Here is a 20002-nt window from a genome sequence, read left to right as displayed (position 1 = left end):
CACTAATAATTCAAAAATAAATGCCACAGTATCTGCTCACAGTATTGGGCTAGACATCATAATGGCTATAATACAATAAGATCAATGGGATCACAGATATGGCAGCACAGAAATTAACTACTAAAATTTCCTTTAAAGTGGACTTTTTCAATACCTCCTAGTGATGGACAAGAAGCACTTTTCTGATCAATTAATGGAAGCCCTATTTAATGCCAACCCACGAACTAAGCTCTCAGCACACCAACAGAGAAATTGGCCAAGAATTCCCTTAACACTTTGTTTAGAAGGGCATCCACAAAACGTAAGTGACAAGCTACGTTGAATCGTCTAATGTTTCTTACAAATTTTAGACTCTAGCTACCTACCTCTGTTATTTCTGCTCTTTTCCATCCATTAGGTCTGGGAATCACAGAGCTTCTTAAGAGGGCAATGGATCAATCCCTCAGCAATAACTCTCTCATCAGCTTTTCATTAGCAATAAAACAGCTTTCCTACCATCTTCTGGGAAATAACTTACCATAGATTCACAGAACTGAAATGGACTTTTGCAGATCATCTAGTCAAGGCATTTTTCAAAAGTAGTCCTCAAAAAGGACTATACTGAAATCACGAACAATAGGAACCTCCCTATCCTATTCTTCATGTCTTTAGGATCAGAGATTGCATAATCTTTTTTAAAATTCCAGATTTACAATCTATATTTTTCACTATTAATCTACGTTTTTCACTATCAAGTACTCTCTTTTTCTGAATTAACTTTTCATTTGAGATCATCTTTTTATGTTAGGTCTCCTGAGAAGATTAAAAAAGAGCTGTGTTATTTCTGTTACAAGTAGTATGCTGGTAAATGTTTAGTAACTGGCTCTCAAGATGAGGGGAGGAACATTAGTTTGTAATATTGGCTGATTTTTATGTAAATATTCCCACCATGGCCAATTTCAAGTTACAAACATGTCGTCACTGAACACCAAGATAGGAAGGGATGGCATAATCCCCAAGATATAAGAAATGAGAAAAAAATGGGCAAATTAAACACAAAGTAAGTACAGGAAGGAAATTAAGTAAAGACATGAACAGATGAATGAAATCAAAACCATAAAGGCAACAGAATTCAATGGAATCAAAAGCTGGTTCTTTGGGGGAAACGATCAATAAAACAGATAAAGCCTTAGAACAGAGACTGGAAAACTTTCTGTAAAGGGCCACTGTTCAATTTCAACCCAACTGGTCTAACACCATCTGAATATTCTGCAATACAGTTCTGATGCTACCTCCCTGGAGTTAGCACAGACCCCACAAGCCCAAAGCTCAGTCCTCCACAAGACTGCCCTCACTTCAGCAGGCAGGTGCACTACAGGAGTCCCAGGCCACCAGCACTTCTGACCAAGTGGCTATAGATTCAGGGGTTCCTATGACCCTGGTTGGTTCAATAATTCAATAAAACAGCTCACTGAACTCACTGAAAGTGCTATAGTTAAGATTACACTTTGATTATAAGCAATACACAAAGAAGGGGGTCTGAGGACTTCTGTGCCCTGTCCCCATGGAGTCAGAGTGAGTCATTCTCCCGGCACATCAACATGTTCACCAACCAGGAAGCATCAGTGAGCTTCAGAGTCCATAGTTTTTAATTGGTGTTTCCTTATATGAGCACAATTGATTAAATCATTGGCAATTCAATCTCCAGCTCCCTCTCCTTCCCTGGAGGTGGAGTGACTGGAATTTCTAACCCTCTAGTTACCAGCTTGATCTTTTTGACCAGCCCACATCCTAAAGTTACCTAGGAGCCCATCTAGAGTCTCCTAATTAGCATAATTAGCATAAGAAAACCATTCCAATCACTCAGGAAGTGCCAAGGGTTTTTTTGAAGCTCTGTGTCAAAAAGCTGGGACAAAGATACATATTGTTATTATGCCACAGCAACATAATAAATATTTTAGGTTTTATAGCCCATATGATCACAAATTCTTAATTCTGCTGTTATAGCACAAAAGCAGCCATAGATAATGTATAAGTGACTGAGAGTGGTTGTGTCCCAATAAAACTTTATGGATACTAAAATTTGATTTTCATTTAATTTTCATGTGTCATGAAATTTTATTTATTTATTTTTCTACCTGTTAAAAAATGTACAAACCATTCTTAATTCATTTACTACACAAAAACATGCAGCAAGATGGTTCAGCCTGCAAGTCATGGTTTGTCCTTTCTGCACTACGAGAAAAAAAGGAGGTAGAAATGACCAATATCAGGAAAGAAGCAACATACTGAGATCCTTCAGATATTTAAAGGATGAGAATATTGTGAACATATTACTTGATTTCAACACTTAATATAAAGCTGCACTAATCAACAGTGTGGTACTAGCTTAAGGACAGATATATAAATCAATGAAACAGAATAGAAAGTCCAGAAACAGATCTATATAGATATGGCAAATTGATTTTTGAAACGGGTGCACAGTAATTTAATGGGAGTGAATAATCTTTTCAGTAAGTGGTAAGTGACATCTCTAAGCAAAAGACAAAACAAAACAAAATTTTAATCCTTACCTCACACCATACATAAAACATAAGTTGGAATGGATCATAGAGCTACATGTAGAAGCTAAATCTATAAAACTTCTAGAAAAGAACATAGAGAAAATCTTTGTAACTTTGGTTTAGGACAGCATTTCTTGGGTAGGATACAAAAATGGTAACTTTAAAATTTTTACATGATAAATCGGGCTTCATCATAATTTAAGACTTCTTTCCTTCAAAGACATTGTTAAGAAAATGAATAGCAAGCCACAAATTGGGAGAATATATTTCCAAAAAATATATCTGATAAAGAACTTGTACATAGAAGACATTTTTAAAAAATTCTTGCAACTAAATAAGAAGACAATCCAATAAAAAAGTGGGCAAAAGATTTGAACAGACACTTCGCTAAAGAAGAGCTATGGATGGCAAATCAACAAAAAGATGGCAAATCAACAAAAAAAACTCTTTTAAAAAATCCCCACATCTTCATTTTATAAAACGCGAATAACAACAACCACTTCACAAAATTTTTGTGAGGATTAAATGAGATGGCAGATATAAGACCCCTGGATATCCTACAACCATATAAAGTAAGGCCCAGCAGGCCTTCTTTACACAGGTCTTCATTCTCCAAGTCTCTGAAGAATTTAGGCTGTACATGGAAACAAGGGACATCATGGCAGGAAAAAGTTCACTAACGAACTTACCATTTCTAAAAGGACTCCCAAGAAGACATTTTCCCTTCCCACATGCACACCCTAACCTCTTCACAATAGTTATCTATCTCTCTACTTCAACTTTGGTTGGTTTACTCTCACTGACTGCACAGTATTTTAAACACCTGACATATAGCACAAATAAAACACAAATACGCTTGCTAAATATAATTGTGAGTCCTACAGAAGATGCGGGAAAGTCAATGATATCAGCACAAAGTTAATGACAAGAAAGAAATTAATGACAGGACAGGTGCTTAAAAGGAGAGTAAATTGGACTTTTTTTTTAAGTTTATGTATTTATTTTTGAGAGAGAAACAGAGAGAGTGAGCAGGGGAGGGGCAGAGATAGAGAGGGAGAGAGTGTCAAGCAGGCTCCGCACTGTCAGCATGGAGCCCGATGTGGGGTTCGAACTCATAAACCATGCGATTATGGCCTGAGCCAAAACCAAGAGTCGGATGCTTAACCAACTGAGCCACCCAGGCCCCCCTGGACTATTTTTGAAATGAGAGTATCTATGAAAATTTACAAAACCTCAACTCTTTTCGCAAATTTGTGTTGCAAAATAAACAGGAGGAAAAGATGTGACATCATGCCATCTTAACAATTTTCTTGGGAAAATTAGTTATCCCTACCTTCCAAAACACTTGGCCCTTTCCTCCTTCACACCAAGAATCAGTGAATAGTTACAATATAACCCAAATTTTGTTAAGCGAATCATAAGTTTATTCCATAATTTAGTTTCATTTTTTCAAAATAAAAGCTAAACATATTTTTTAAGTACTAGTAAATGTTCATTCTTTTTTCAAAGTTAATTGGCTTTAAGTGATTTTCTTCTGTATCATTTACCATTGAATGACGTGGATCTTCTCTTTTATTATTCTAGCTACTCAAAATTTTATGGGGGGCAGAAAAGAGCAATTCTTTTTTTTTATTTCCTACAAAGGCATAGTTGAAGTGAAAAAAAAGTTTCAAGGTACAGATTCTCCAGAATGTAATCTGAATTTTCTATGAATAGTAGAGTAATACAGGTAGAAATTTTAGAGAACATCTTCCCAGTTCCCTAATTTTACATACAAGGGTTGGACTGAAGCCCAGTGTAGGAAGCGACTTGCTCAAGATCACACAGTTTGTGGCAGTGGCGAGCCAGGATTCGAAGAACTTCCAAACACTCTTCCTTCTCTAGGCCATTAATCTTTATTTGATTCCAATATATTATGTAGATAAGAGATGTGTGAATATCAAAAATACACGAAATGGAAATTGTAATAGACACACTCAAACGTAAAACACTAGTCAGCAAGCAGTGAAGCACTAAATCGACTTCAAATTTTTATTAAGGTTATCCTTCTGTTAGTGATTGAAGGTATATTAGCTTAGTGGGCCATGCAATAGCTGTAGCACCACAACTAATGGACTGCCAAGAGATGATTTAATAAAGAGGCCCAGCTGAACAATGGTGTATAAGTAACTCTGACAACCTGAGGCTTTCTTCTGGTCAAACGTTTTATATCTGTAAGTGACTTTCTCTAAAAAAATTACCTGAGAAGATACTCTCAGAAGGTTTCACTGTAATAACAGCAGCCCAAACATTCTTATATAAGTTCAGATTCTCCAAGATCTTAAGATGTGATTAAAAAAAAAAAAAAGTTTAAAGGTCTTGTCCCCAGATCCTTCCACAGGCACCATTTATAACATGGTTAGAGATCTAGTTAAACAACACATTCAGCAACAACAATGTGTATTTCTTTTGGTTGAAGTCAAATAAAGAAATAGAGCAACTTTTTAAATGTTGTCATCAAGACTTTACTCTAAAATATGGCATATATTGGGCAGTGGGGGGGGGGAGGGATAAAATTAAAATATTTGTCAAATACACATTTCTAGAAAATATTATGTGGACTCTTCATCTTTACAACATGGACTGACTCGCACTGAAAAGAGAATACAAAAGTAATGTAGGGAGAAAACTATCAAATGAGCAAAGATTTGTAAAAATAATAATTCCTACGATTGATGAGAGTTCAGGGAAAAGATGCCTCTGCATCCTTTAGAACCTCGCTGGGTTCTAAAGCAGCCAAACCTTACAGGTGTCCATACACACCCCTTGACCCAGCAATTTCAGTTTTAAAAACTTATCTAAGAAACTAATACAGATCCAAGAAAAGATCTAGTGAAAAGGCTCTTCATCATTTTATTTTTTAATAGCCAAAACTAGCCAGGACTGAAACAAAACATTGCATGTCCACACGTGAGAATAGTAAATGGTCTATAGAAACACTGTTGTAGGACACTATGGAGACATGATCACGATGTATTGCTAAGTGGGCAAATAGGATTACAAAACAATATGCATTATATGATCTCATTCGATTAAATATATGTGCAAACAAAAATGTCTAGAAGATACACATAAAAATATCAATATGGTTATTTGACCGGTGGGATTATGGTATTTCTTTGTTTTGTTTGCTTACATTTTTTATATTACTCGGAATATGGTGCCTTTGTGATAAAAAAAATTGATACTAAAAAATTTTTAAACAATACAAGAACATAATGTTTGCTAGTCATTCTGTAATGTTGTATGTTACTAGATGTCTCACATAGTGAATTTAGGACAGTGGATGAATGGTAAGCCTTTTCCTTGATAAGCCATTGGTCAAAAATTATGTTTATGTGATAGTGTGAACCTAACCCAAAAGAAAAAAGTCACTTCATTGAGAATAACAGCAATTTTACGTTATTAGAAAAAGCACCCATGACAGCCATTATCAAAGTAGTCATTTTAAGGAAATTAAATTGCAAATAAATGAAGACATTTACGTGGAATAATTTTAGGTTGCAGGCGAGATGGATGAAGATTTACATACTTAAAGCCACAGTGTCTTAAGTATAAACATAGCTTTTGTTTCCTTTAAAAACGAGTTTATTATTTGCTCATTTAAAAAATGTATTCCCTTAACTACTCCTTACGGTAGCACAGATAAAGTTTGAAGAACTCATTCTAGATGTAAAGCCAGATTCATGATTCCGTTTTTTTAGGATGCTTGCTTCTTAGGAAACAAAGACAGAGCTTCCCATCAGAATTTCAAACATTTCTTACTAAGAGAACATTTTAAAAGACTCTGAAGTTTGTTTCTTAAAAAATTATGCTTATAGAATCCAATAAAATATTAGGCAGTCAGTATGTGTAATTAACACACATGCACGCATGTGCACACTGTTTTGTGCACCACATTCATGGTATGACTCATTCAAAACAGGTTTATGAAGTAATTTTTCCTCTTCCAGACAAATGTAAAAATAAAGAAATTACTTAAAGAGAAATAATACCCTTGCATTTAAAACTGTGTTTAGATCACCTTAAAAGAGATTCTTGATTTAAAACGTGTTCCCAGAAAAACTTAAAAATAAAATGAATCACAATGTTATTATTCCAGTAGCCTTTTTGAAAAACTGTTTTCAGATTCAACATCAAATAATAATAATTTAAATGCTTTATGCTCCCAATGACTGAGAGATAGGACTGCTTACATACTTTTTTAAGACTATAAATCTCAAGTTTTAGTATTCTTTAGAAGTTAGGAAAAAATAAGGCATTTGTTTTTCTTCTAATGCTACTCTCTACTTCCATTAGTACAGTGAAGTTATCATAGAAAAGCACTACTTAAATATGAACTGTCTATGCACTAAGTGCCTCTTCTATAATTATACATAAAACACCGCCTTGGCCAGCACATTATAACAAAGACGCACACACACACAGAAAACAGCTGGCTGGAAAGATCTCTGTTGCAACTACCTTAACATCTTCTCAGTTCTTCAAGATTTCCGTTCAACTGAAGTCTTTATCGGACACCAAGTGAGTTACCATCTACTGAAAAACTCTTTAAGAATATAAATGAGAAGGTTACTCAAACCAGCCCTCCTTCTTTAACCACAATTAGCTCAAATTCTAGATCCAAATTGTGAACATAGTCTTAAGATTTTGATTCCTCCTCTTCTACATTTCCCTCATCTTTCTAATCATAAAGTGGAAAGAGGTTTACATTTTTTAGAAAAAAAAAATATGGATGCTTTTTAAAAATGTATTCCCTTAACTACTCCTTACATCTACTTTCTAATCCCCAACTCACTTAATTAAATTCAGCGTGAATTTAAATTGCAATTAACATCTTTTGAGGGATTACATGTTCTAATCGCAATTATGCAGTGAATATTTGAAACACATACATTTTGTTATATTATCTGAAATGCAAATTGGAGTCCAAAAAGATGTTTAATAAAAATGTATAGTACTGAAGACTTTATTACGGAACCTAAGGGACTAGAAATGAGATTAAAAAGAGTAAAAGCAGTGATACAAGTACAAAAACAAATTGCTTCACCTCCCAAACCCTTGGAAATGGCCCCACTTGGCTCCCGTTTAACCTAGCTTCATCACAGTTTAAAAACTCCCTTCCAAGAAGTGTTATGAACCAAACTGAATTTCATTTTCCCCCCCAAGATTAGTAGCTCACAGGGTCTTAAATGAGAGATGATGCATGAAATTCTATGGGAGCAAGAGGTAAAAACTGTTTTTCTGACCCAAGAATTTAGAATAAAATGATTTAACTTCTTTTATTTTCCTTTCCATCAAAACAGCATTTTATAAGCAGAAGGAAAAAAAGCTGACATTTGTTAAGCATCTTCTATACCAGACAATAGGGGTTACTTCACTTAATTCTTAAAACAACCCCATGAGGTAAGTATTATTCCATTGTACAGATGTGAAAAATAAGCTTTAGAGAAAGTAAGTGGTTGAGAGAAATAAGTTGAAATAAATCAATGGTAAAATTGGGACCCATGCTTAAACCCATGCTCTTATAAAAGGACAGTGTCATAAGTGTGAGACCAAAGGAGGAGAGCTTAGGGGCGCCTGGGTGGCTCAGTCAGTTAAGCGGCTGACTCCTGGTTTCAGTTCAGGTCATGGTCTCATGGTTCGTAGGTGCGGACCCTGCTTCAGGCTCCACGCTGACAGTGCAGAGCCTGCTTGGGATTCTCTCTCTCTCCCTCTCTCTCTGCCTCCCTCTGTCTCTGCCTCTCTCCTGCTCCTGTTGTCACTCTTTCTCAGAAAAGAAGAAGAAAAAAAAAAAAAAAAGGAGTAAAGCTTAGGACAAAGCACCTGTCTTTAATTGCCCATTTAACCATAATCCTCTCAAACAGGTTGTGGGGATTTCAGTGGCCCCAAGACACCTTCATCTCTGGTGTGAGCTTGACTAGAATGCTTCAGGAAGTTCTTGGGGCTCTCAGAGCTCTTTCTGCAAATCCATGGGCTTGCTAAAATCCAGGTTGACTTCACTGTCTTTTCAATCAGTGTCTGGTGGTCAGAGCAGGCTTTATCATGAAGTAAAGGTCTGGTTTATTAGTTCATGTTCTGTTTCCTTCTGGTACCTTTCCTTTTTTAAAAAATTGAAGCATAATTGACTTATAACATTCTATTAGTTTCAGATATATAAAATATTGATTAGATATTTGTATACATCGCAAAATAATCATCACATTAAGTCTAATTACCATCTGTCATCACACAAAGTTACAAAAATGTTTTTTCTTATGATGAGAACTTTTAAGATCTACTCTCCTAGAAACTTTCAAATAGGCAATACAGTATTATTGACTACAGTCATGATGCTGTAGGTTACAGCTCCATGACTTATTTTCAGTAGACCCTTGAACAGCATGGATTTGAATTACATGGCCCACTTATATGTGGATTTTTTTTTCCAGTGAATATACTGGAAAATTTTTTGGAGATTTGCAACAATTTGAAAAACTCACAGCTGAACTGCATAGCCTAGAAACACGAAAAAAAAAATAAGAAAAAGTTATTATTGTGAGAAGACAGTATATAATAGTGGAACATAAAAAATATGTGTTAACCAACTCTGTTTTCAGTAAGGCTGCCATTCAACAGTAGGCTATTAGTGAAGTTTTTAGGGAGTCAAAAGTTATACACAGATTTTTGACTGCATGGGGATCAGTGCTTCTAACACCCATATTCTATAAAGGTCAATTGCATTTTATAACTGCAAATAACTTTACTGTCTGAGCTTCAGGGTCTATTTATGCACTTGCCAGACTGTCAGTTCCAAGATTACATTTATCTTTAAGGAAACTAATGCAAATTTAGGTTCTGCCTTTCGTGCCCTTAAATTGTCAGCTTTCTGTTAACTATTCGCTATTCACACCATTTTTGCTATCACACTTTACTAGTAAAAGAAGGATTAGTTACGCTGGCTCTTACTTTTTCCTTTGACATTGTCATCATGAGATAATACCAAGTTATTAAGCTGCCTACCCATCCAATCTTGAAAAACAGGGTTAAAAAAATTGCTAGCATGGTTTTCTCTTATTTATCCATGATCCATCCTCCTAGATCTATATGATATGATTATGCCTAATGAGACACAACCTCCTACACAAGAATAGGTAAGGATACAACCCAAATATTGGAGAGAGGCAGTTGGGAAATGAAGGCTATGTTTCAGTACATAATTTACCACTTAAAACAGCTGTAAGATTGCAGGCACTAGAGGGCACTAGATTTAGCTTATATTGGTCTGAATCCAGCTCCACAGACAGGAGACTGAACAACTTTAGCCATATTAAACTTCCGTTTCCTTGTCTCACAATGGGTGTAATATTACTATCTGCTTGTAAGCATTTGTGAGAATTCAATGAGAAAATTTATATAAAGCATTAGCATAGTTAGTACTAAATATTAGTTATTATTAATTGTATCATCATCAATATTATCTCATTACTAAGTGGTGAGAACTATTAATCAATGACTTGCCAAATTAGGGAACCAAATAGAGATAAAATTTCTGGTGAATTTGGAAAAATGGAGACAAATAAGCATTTTTAAAGTGGGAAGAAGAGAAAGGATGGATATGGGGATGTAAGGCAAGCCTTTTAAAAAAGTTCAGTGTTTATTGTTTATAATATAACTCCCTGTGGTTTTAGAATCATAACCTATTATGTAGACCTCTTTGTTAATATTCAGAAATTCATGAGACCTAAGGAAAAAGTCAAGAAAAGTTGTGTGTGTGTGTGTGTGTGTGTGTGTGTGTGTGTGTGTTTATGTGTTTTCTTACCATCTTTGGGGGAAGAGTCTGAAAGAAGTCTGGGGGTAGGGGGGTGAAACCTTTACAGAGCAGCAGGTCCTCACAATTCTAGTTAGGATTGGGGCTTGGAATAAAAGAATAATCTAGGGTGTTTCTAAAGTTTCCTGAAAAGCAAAGGGTGAATGTGGAACACAACTAGAGGGAGAACATAGTCACTGGACAGGCTAATGGCTTCTAGAAGGGCAGAAACCAACAACCCCTCTGGCAAAACATTTGCTTCTTTCCTATAAAGCACACCTCCACCCAATCATCATGTCTCCAACTCTGGCCTTTCTTGTGTCTCTGGCAGAATAACAATGTGGGGAGGGCATAAAGAAGTGGGATGGGTTAGTGGAGGTAGGAAGGGGCTCAGGAGAGGCAGAAGTTACCACTTTGTCAGAGAGGTTGGAAAGGTAACTCAGTCAGCAGCTTCACAAAGCTGCCAAAGGGACACATGGATAATGCTTCCTTCAGAGCAGTACTAAGTAAAGGTAAGAAAAAACAAGGTACATTAGGATCCATGGACTTATATCCGAGTGTTATTATACTATTATTATACTACATTATTATGTTGACCCAATATTCAGTCAATGAGCATTCGATGAATTCCTACTGTGTTTAAGGAACTAGGTTGTTTTTGTCTTTTTCTTTTCTTTTCTTTTCTTTTTTTTTCTTTCTTCTTCTTCTTCTCCTTCTCCTTCTCCTTCTTCTTCTTAATAAGATACGACTTCTGTTCTCAATAACATTCAGCCTATAAGGAACTATAGGATGTGTTAAATCCAAAACTATTTTAAAGAAAACCAGGCATTGGACAAATGTTTATTTAAGTCGAATAGACTACATAGATTTTCTTCAAAGTGGACTTCCTTTAAAACAGAGTTTATAATTCACTCTGTGACGGACTCCTTTGTATGTACAATAGGCTATATTCGGGAGAGATGTAGGTCTGTATTCTGACAATCAGCAGTGATGCAGCCTGCACTGCTGATTGGTAAAGAAGAAGGAAATTTTAAAAAGGCATACTCCTTTGAGTATTCTTTACCTATTTCATGGTCTTATTGATTACTATAATGTCTCTTCTTCAAAGTCTTCACAATTAACAACTATTGCTCAAACTTAGGGCATTATTTAAAATTCCATTATTAAGCAATGTGCTTGACTAGAGCTCCTCTTGAAATATTCCTAGGTATACATCAAATTCTGAGATTTTATATACTGTACATATCATATACAGCCAGAGATATACTTACATATGTATATATTCATGTGTTTACATGTATATTCATGCATATATATAAATGTACATAGCTACATACCCCCCCCAACACACCATATACATAACCAACTAAATGGGTAATATGAAGATATGGTATAAAAGAATTTTTCTATAACTACAAAGAATTGCTTAGACAGAACTGGTACGTTCTCCCTGTATTCTGTACATGTAAAGTTAAATGCATAATCACTTTTCAGAAAGGAGTCTCTTTTCTAATATAGCACAAAGTATCTACCTCAAACTTTAACAAAGTTTTCAATGGAGTATTAAAATGATTAATGGATCATTTTTAAATCATATGAATTCTTTTCATCATTTATATGATAACCATCCTACTAGCTTATGGATCCTATACTACACCCAACTTTTTACATTTGCTGACCTTAAGAATCTCTCTGAAGTTCCTCCTTTCAACTCTGCAAAGCATTATTTAATGCAGGCTGGGCTGTTGATACGAAACATGCATGGACACTAATTCACAATGACCATCATTTCCCAATCCCTCAGTGTGCTAGGCACTGGGAACATCATCTTTATATACATCTTCTCATCCAGTAAGTACTGTGCCAAGTGAAAAAAACCATGAGAGGTATTTAAAATAATTCCCAGCCATATACTGCCATTCTAATTAGTTTAAATAAACAAATGTGTTAGACACAGTCACATATATGGGAATACTTGTAAACTTTTCCAAATTTAGACATCCACAAAAAATATTTCCAGAGGCTGTCTGGAATATTGGCCAAATAGATTTTCTTTTCCATTCAATTTCCTTTCAGCATTTGAAATGTGGCTTATTATAAAACTAATTGTTTAAAAACATATCCTAACATTATGTTTTTGTGTCAAATTCTGGTTGAAGCTAAAGTCATTCCCATTTGCTGAGGCTTGATAAAAAAAAAAAAAAGAAAGAAAGAAAGAAAGAAAGAAAGAAAGAAAGAAAGAAAGAAAAGAAACATGTAGAGGAAAAGACAGAATCTTCAATCCATTGAATGTATACAACCATACATATTAAAATAATGGTCTAATAACTGAAATTTATAGTTGCTATAATAGCAATTCCGTATCATTATTATGGTGAGCATTGATGAATACCCACTCTACATCAACAAAATTATTTATATTCATTATCCTCTCATTTAAAATTCATATTATACCCATTTTACAGTTGAGGTAGATACGAGGTAAAGTGGTTTACCCAAAATAAGATAGCTAATAGTTAGTAGAGCCAGCATTTGTACAGGTCCGTGGACAGGAAAGCCCACACTCTTCACTACATTATGATGTCGATGTTAAAAAGCTCAGTTGAAAACCAAATGCTACTGCAATTTGAACCATCACTCATATTAAACTCATAGACCCATGAAAATACCTTCTACCCCACCCAAGCACTTCCTCATCTCTACACCTACCCACTCCCAAAAGACAGGTTTATGCAGTTTTCCAAAGCTTCACCAAAAATAAAGAAAAATAGAAGTGATAGCAATACATAACATAAATCCTTCAGCACCTTAAGACATAACTTTCCTGTAAAAAAGAGTGGAATAAGTGAAGGACGAGTATTAAAGAGTAATGAATGTGCAAAAAAAATGCACCACTGTCAGCACTCCACCTGGGTTCGGATGTGTTAGAGCATCTCAGTTGAAAACAAATCAGCCTAAGTGCCTGTTTTGGAAAACGTTGCCATGTACTATATGGCAGTGTTAGGAAGGAAAGCAAGCCTAGAAATTAATTAAGAAATGAGTGGTTTTACAGAGTGCTGCAAGAAAAAAGAACTTTCTAATAAACTTTCTCTGTATAGAGTGAAATCTTCCTACAGATTTCCTTCCTTCATTTACATATCTGTACAGGCCTATTCTTTTTTTTTTTTTTTTTTTCCTCCAAGCCCCTTTGCCCTTTCAATCATGAAGCATATTACTCCACTGTCAGTGCAAAGCAGTTCCTAACAACAGGGAACCCAGCTGGGATAGGAAGAGGGCAGCAGGCTCATGCATTAACATAATAATCCAACTGTGTTCCCATAGGCCCTTAGGGCAGACAGCATATTAGGTAGGCCTCCTGTGCAGACCCTGGTGGAAGCTGCCTGATCACCTGCCTATCAACCTGTGGCAGCTACAGCCGGCTCAATAGCACCAGCTCCTGCCAAGCGGTGGTGCCCAATTACCTTACTACAAAAGACAGAAATCCATTTTTCTATGTCTGTTTAATGTACCCAATGCATTTCCTTATTTACGATTTGAATCTATGTTTCTGTGTTTGCAGGGGGATTGACTTATTGCCTTTTAACTTTTGAAAGTCTGGTTGTCTAAAAGCCATATCGCTTCAGTAGGCAGGAAATGAGACTGAAAACCAAATTTCAAACACCAAAGCTCAGGTTGGTAAAGCTAACTGCTTGGTCATCAGTTGTCTAAAGCATTTTTTTCCATCGATACAGAGGACTAGAGGTGTGGGGGAAGATCTAAATGGCTGTCATCACTATTTCTCAAGGGGACAAAGGTCGGGGAGATCCTACACCAGTGTCTTTGCGAAACGTAGGGTTTTTATATCCGAATCCAAGCATGTTCTAAGGTTCCCTCAAAGCATAAGCCTTTGTGTGCACTGATCCCCTCATGAGGAAAGTGTGCGGGTTGCTACAACTGGCTGGAAGAGTAGAGAATCACAACAGATATGGCAAAATTATTTTTTAATCTCTAATTATCACTGAAAACTTCAAAAAAAGAGCTGGCCGATTTGTATGCTTTTTACTGTTTGCATATATGAAAGTGTGTTTTATTTTCATGCTGCCCGGTTCCTGGAGTCTGTGGTTTACTCTATGTGTGGTTTTCTTTCCAAGCTACAACACCTATCAAATACGGAAAAGCCAAGGGGTATATTCCACTAAAAAGATATGTATACATTACACAAGATGATCTTTAAAACATCATAAAGAGATGTTTGAAATTATAATTTACTTCAGTGAATTAAATGCAGTGGTCTCATTCCTTGATAAAACTTCCCCTTAAAAAGGTCACAAAGAAAAGGCATAATTTGACATTTATAGGGTAAAAAGTACTTTTTAAAGTATTCCAAATAACGCTGTCTAAAAGAGCACAAGATTGGGGTGCCTAGGTGGCTCAGTCGATTAAGTGCTGGACTTCAGCTCAGGTCACGATCTCAAGGTTTGTGGGTTCAAGCCCCACATGGGGCTCTGTGCTGACAGCTCAGAGCCTGGAACCTACTTCAGTTTCTGTTTCTGTCTCTCTCTCTCTCTGCCGCTCCCCCGCTCCTGATTGCTCACGCTCTCTCTCTCTCTCAAAAATAAATAAACATTAAAAAAAAATTTTAAAGAGCACAGGGCTACCAATTTGGCTAGGGAAACATTTTCTACTGATCATGTATTTCTTTAGAAAAAATGAGTTTCTAGAAATGTTGTGTTTTGGTTTTTTAATGGCTATTTTAATAAAAAATGAATCCTCTGGTCAAACAAAAGTGCATTTATCTAACATTTCTATGAATTTTAAATGTTAGGAAACTAATACTATTAGTTAAGCCAACCAACCCGATGTGCTTCATGTTCACTCTAATAATTAAGTAAAACTTAAGTATCAAGGGCCATATCTGCACGTGGCACTGGTTTTCACTGCCAAAGTTACCTCTGTTACCTTAGCATTAACAGTCTGTGCATTAGGGTAAGAGATGATGGTGACCATTCTGCAACCTGTCAGTTCTTTGGTTTACTTCCATACATACCAGACAGGGTTTTACTCAAGGTAAATTCCCTCATCATGAACAAATTTGTTTGCTCTTTACCAAACAACCATGGGGAAAATTCAAATAAAAGAGGAAAAAAGAAAAAAACTAATTTTTTTTTTTTTACTGTGACTCAATCTTAGCTGTTTAATGTTCTCTAAATAATACACTATAATATATGTTGATGGAAGAGAAAATACAAAATACTAAACTCAATAATAAATATTAATGCTTATATAAGTGTTAAACAGCAAAATTATACACATCCCCTTCTTGATCTTTTGGGGATTCCAGAGGCTCTTTATTTTTCATAAATTCTTACATTTTGACAAAATGTAATGCATCTTCCAAGTCATTAAATACAGAAACTTGATTTTTGATTAAAAAACAATAAACAACAGCCATGTAGTGACAGGATAAATGGTAGCCTAGACTTTACTATTTTAATTCCTTTAAGGCGTAAGCTTCCAGGGTAACAAAAGAAAAGCATTTATATAAAATAGAAATCTAGCCATTCCATTAGCAAGAACTTGACTTTAACTTAAACAGTAACTCATATGGCTAGAATAACTTAGTCTATGAAGGACAAAGAAATGAAGGACAGAATTGTAGTATCATTTCTAGCATGAACAATTCAACTTGAGATGAGGTTAAAATTTAAAACAAAAAAAAATAAACATAAATGAAGGAACATGTTATTTTAAATGTAAGTGGGAATAAATAGAGATAGAAAATGGTGTGAAAGAATCCATAGTTATGTTTAAGTATGATAAATCAATTTTTAAAGCTGCCCCCTGCCCTCCCCACAGCAGTTTTTTAAGGCTGGATGTTCCTGTATTTGAAATACACCACATCTTCAATTTGACTCCACTAGCGCATTCCCTACCCTCCAGAGAATTACCTAGAAAGGACACCCTCTTCTCCCTATGGAAAACTATTTGATTCTTAAGGATTTTATCTACCTAGTTCAATTTGGGTGTGTAGATATGGCTTCAGAAATGGTCTGCAGCTGGTGTATTTTGACATTTCTGTTACGGATAAGATTAAGTATGAAATATCAAAATTACACGTTAAAATAGATGCCATTTTACTTTGTTTCTTCCTGAATAGCCCTTCAGCTGTTGAGGCACATACATTTTTCCCCAGGCAAAATCCCCAGGCTAAAATAACTAAGCCTCATATCTTCAGGAAACCCAGCTTCCCAAACAGTATTCTGAGGTATCTGATTATCTATTGGCTGTCGTTTCATTCTATATTTAATCATGTAAATCTTACCTGAAAAAGGAAAAGGACTCCACTTAAAACACTTCTGCCAACTGCTCACATTGGATACAATCAATGACAATGCTTAATTTTCTATTACTTCTTTTCAAGATGTTGTCCTTTATTTTAACCATAGAGTTAGAAGTCACAAGGATTCAAGATCATTTTTGCACTCAAAACATAACTTTGTTTCCAGAACTGCCGGCTTGAGCAGTGTGCTACCAGTCATTTGCCACTGGGGAAAGGACTCTCCCATCTGCTAGGATCTAATCCTATCACTTTGCGGCCTCAGACTCTCAGGCAATTTAGAACCAAAGACCACCATTGGAAACAGTGACAGATGATCCAAGGGTTATTTCTACAAACCTCAGGTGAGGATAAATGTTACTTTAAGAGTAAAGAAATTTAGGGGCGCCTGGGTGGCTCAGTCGGTTAAGCATCCAACTTCGGCTCAGGTCACGATCTCATGGTTCGTGGGTTTGAGCCCCGCATCAGGCTCTGTGCTGACAGCTCAGAGGCTGGAGCCTGTTTCAGATTCTGTGTCTCCCTCTCTCTCTGCCCCTCCCCAACTCGTGCTCTGTCTCCCTCTGTCTCAAAAATAAATAAACATTTAAAAAATTTAAAAAAAAATAAAAGTAAAGAAGTTTAGGAAACAAGTTAAAAAGGTAAGTACGGAAGCAGGTCTTAAGATCTTTCAAACCATTGCAGATTAAAAACAAATGTTTAAGACCATATGCTTAACTTCAAAGCTTTTAAAATTAAGAGAAATTAAAATGCATATCGAGTTATCACATTCTAACAAAGCCAACTTGATTTATATTGCGAGCATTTTTATTTAGCACATAATTCTATCACAAAAAGTTTATAGATTATTACCTCAATACCCACTCAAGTACTAAATCATTACACATTAAGTTATTAAAAGAATTTTAAAAAGAGAGCTTAATTGCCTGTTCTTACAACTTTGCTCTTATTTCATATCGGAACCCATCCTGGAAGGCTATCGGCAGACTGCTGAAACACAATTAAGAACTAAAAGATGAAGAATAGAGAAAATATGACAGGGTAGAGGTGGAGGTAATCTACAAAGAAATCTATGAGTAAGGTAGGTAGAGTGAATAAAGAAAAAGCAGGAACTAGAAAACCAACACTCTTCACCTCCTTAAATTTGATAATGCTTATTTTTGCAAGCATAATTCAACATTTCTCTGTACACAGTGTTGAGGGAGAGATGCCCCAAAAGATGATACTCACAGTAATGGCCCATAACGTAAATGGGAGGGGAAGAAGAAGAGGGGGAAGGGGGAAGAGGATCAGTAGTCAATGAAGCGACTCAAGATGAATACATTAACATGACCAGCAACATTGGCAACTTCTGAAAGATTTAAAAAAAAAAAAATTAAAAGAGTTACCTTTTGGTCTTCTCCTTAGCAAATCCCCATTTTAAATGTATATACATACACAAGCATGTGTGTCTTGGGGGTGAGGTGGGAAGGGGAGGAAATGAGGACTTCCTTGAAAGGAAGAAACAAGAACAGCCCCCTGAACCACAACAGAATGGAATGCTCCTTCCATCATTGGACCTTAGTCCTGGAACCATGACTCTCATTCCTTCAAATCAAATCCTGCTATATAACCACCTCCAAGGAACTGACAATAATATTGTGATACTGGGAAGTGTTTTGTTACTCCAAATACTACTTGTTTAAAGTAAGCCAGTAACTGGAGCTTAGAAATGTTTATGGCACAGTTGTCATAACTGAACTCGATTTGCACTCAAAATAGGAAAACAAATAACCAGACTCCCCAGTGATAATAAATGGTATTGTTGACGATGGGGTAAGCAGTAACAGAAACACAGGTATAAGGAGCGAAAGCGCAGATCACCCTTTGTCACTAAAGTAACACAAATTCTGCTCTTAAAAAAAAAAAATACAGTTGTCTCTCCAGTTCTTTGTGCAGGAAGCCAATTTTATTCTTGCTTCAATACTTAAATCTAGAAGCAAAGAGATAAATCAATTAATCCTTACAAACTGCTCCTAGGAGCTTCGTTTTCCTCAAGGGGTTAAAAGAAGCCTTGACCACTACACAAAGAATATGAAATCTCTGCACTATATTGCTAACACATATCTCCAATTAGGTCTAAAGACATTTTTACAGCTTTTATGCCAAGTTTCTATTACTAGATGTTAAAGAATGTGTTGTAGCACTTAAAAGCGCTGAAGCTGGCTCTTGGTAACAATGGTTTATGATTATATCTCAAGGAAAGCAGGAATAAGGCTTTTACACGATTTTGTTGTTACACGATGATGTTGAACGGAAACAAAAACAAGTGGCAAGGCCAACCAGAATCTTTTGTTCTCTATTTCGATACTGTCATCTAGAGGCTAACACATCAAAAGTTATAATTAGATGTTTCCCCATCCCTTGGAATAAATTCAGCTAAAAGCTTTCAGAGGCTTTAGGATTAAAACAAACTCAAAAGAGCAAATGTATTCATATTTTCCAAATTTGTCTGCATCTAAACAATGTAAAACTGTATCTATAAAGCAAACAGGTAAAGGATAGCAATAACGTTTAATTAGCATTTCATTATAATACCAATGTGAAAAGAAAGAGGTCAACTATTAATAAGGTACAGATTTCCCACCACTGGGATTTATCCTGAATTCATTTTAAGACCAGGAAGCTGTGATCTAAAAATCTCCACTCTAAAGCAGTTAAAAGTTGAAATAATTGTACTTTTAAAAGTAAGGCTTAGAGCTTTAAGAAGAGCTCTTCACACATTAAAACATGTAGCTCCTGACTATTAATTTGTAATTTTAACCTAGAACCAAAATGCCACTCATTTCAGGATAAATGATGATACACTGGACAGCATATCTATTTTGGATAAGAATAACAGTACTTAGAGATTTCAATCAAGCACATGGGTTCCTTTTCATTTCTCTTTTTTGATATGTATACTTCTCAAAACCATACAAAAGAACACATATCAAAAAAGAAATATACTCACTAAAATTTAAGGTTACGCCAACAAAAGGGTTAATTAGAGAAACAAATTTTCTCAGACTGTTAATAATGGGAATGACACATATTATGTGCCCATAAGTAATTCTCAGGTATCTTTGATCTTCAGCCCCACGCGGTTTCTGTTGCCTACCGTAGCCTGGCCTCTGGGACTCTCTCAGAACCAGACATCTGGCTACTTTGTTGTTTTAGACTAATCTCCTCCCAGGAGAGCTCAAGAAATGACACCAGGCAAGGAGGGTCCTGGCAAGGGAAAAAACATTATGGTATTAGGCAGATTTTTTTTTTTTTTCCAAGTGGACGAGAGTATCA

General features: G+C 35.8%; 1 protein-coding gene across 7 annotated transcripts in view; it reads right to left on the bottom strand.

Moving 5' to 3' along the window:
• Positions 1-20002, bottom strand: part of SLC10A7 (solute carrier family 10 member 7) — a 249420-nt gene that overhangs the window by 185988 nt on the left and 43430 nt on the right. The window contains exons 5-6 of one of the 7 annotated variants that reach the window (XM_042983820.1): positions 19824-19933; positions 17583-18035 (exon numbers count right to left, since the gene is read on the bottom strand). The exons of 3 other annotated variants lie outside the window; for them this stretch is intronic. In XM_042983820.1, coding sequence (XP_042839754.1) covers positions 18008-18035; positions 19824-19933 — 138 coding nt within the window. In that variant the 3' untranslated portion in view covers positions 17583-18007. Of the gene's footprint in view, positions 1-8383; positions 8683-17582; positions 18036-18437; positions 18657-19823; positions 19934-20002 lie in introns of those variants that run through there. 3 more of the 7 variants (XM_042983821.1, XM_042983822.1, XM_042983824.1) reach the window with 3 other exon arrangements.

Source organism: Panthera tigris, chromosome B1, assembly GCF_018350195.1.
Source record: "Panthera tigris isolate Pti1 chromosome B1, P.tigris_Pti1_mat1.1, whole genome shotgun sequence".
Classification (NCBI taxonomy): domain Eukaryota; kingdom Metazoa; phylum Chordata; class Mammalia; order Carnivora; family Felidae; genus Panthera; species Panthera tigris.
Note: the sequence above shows the minus strand (reverse complement) of the source record. Positions and strands in the feature narration are given on the sequence as shown.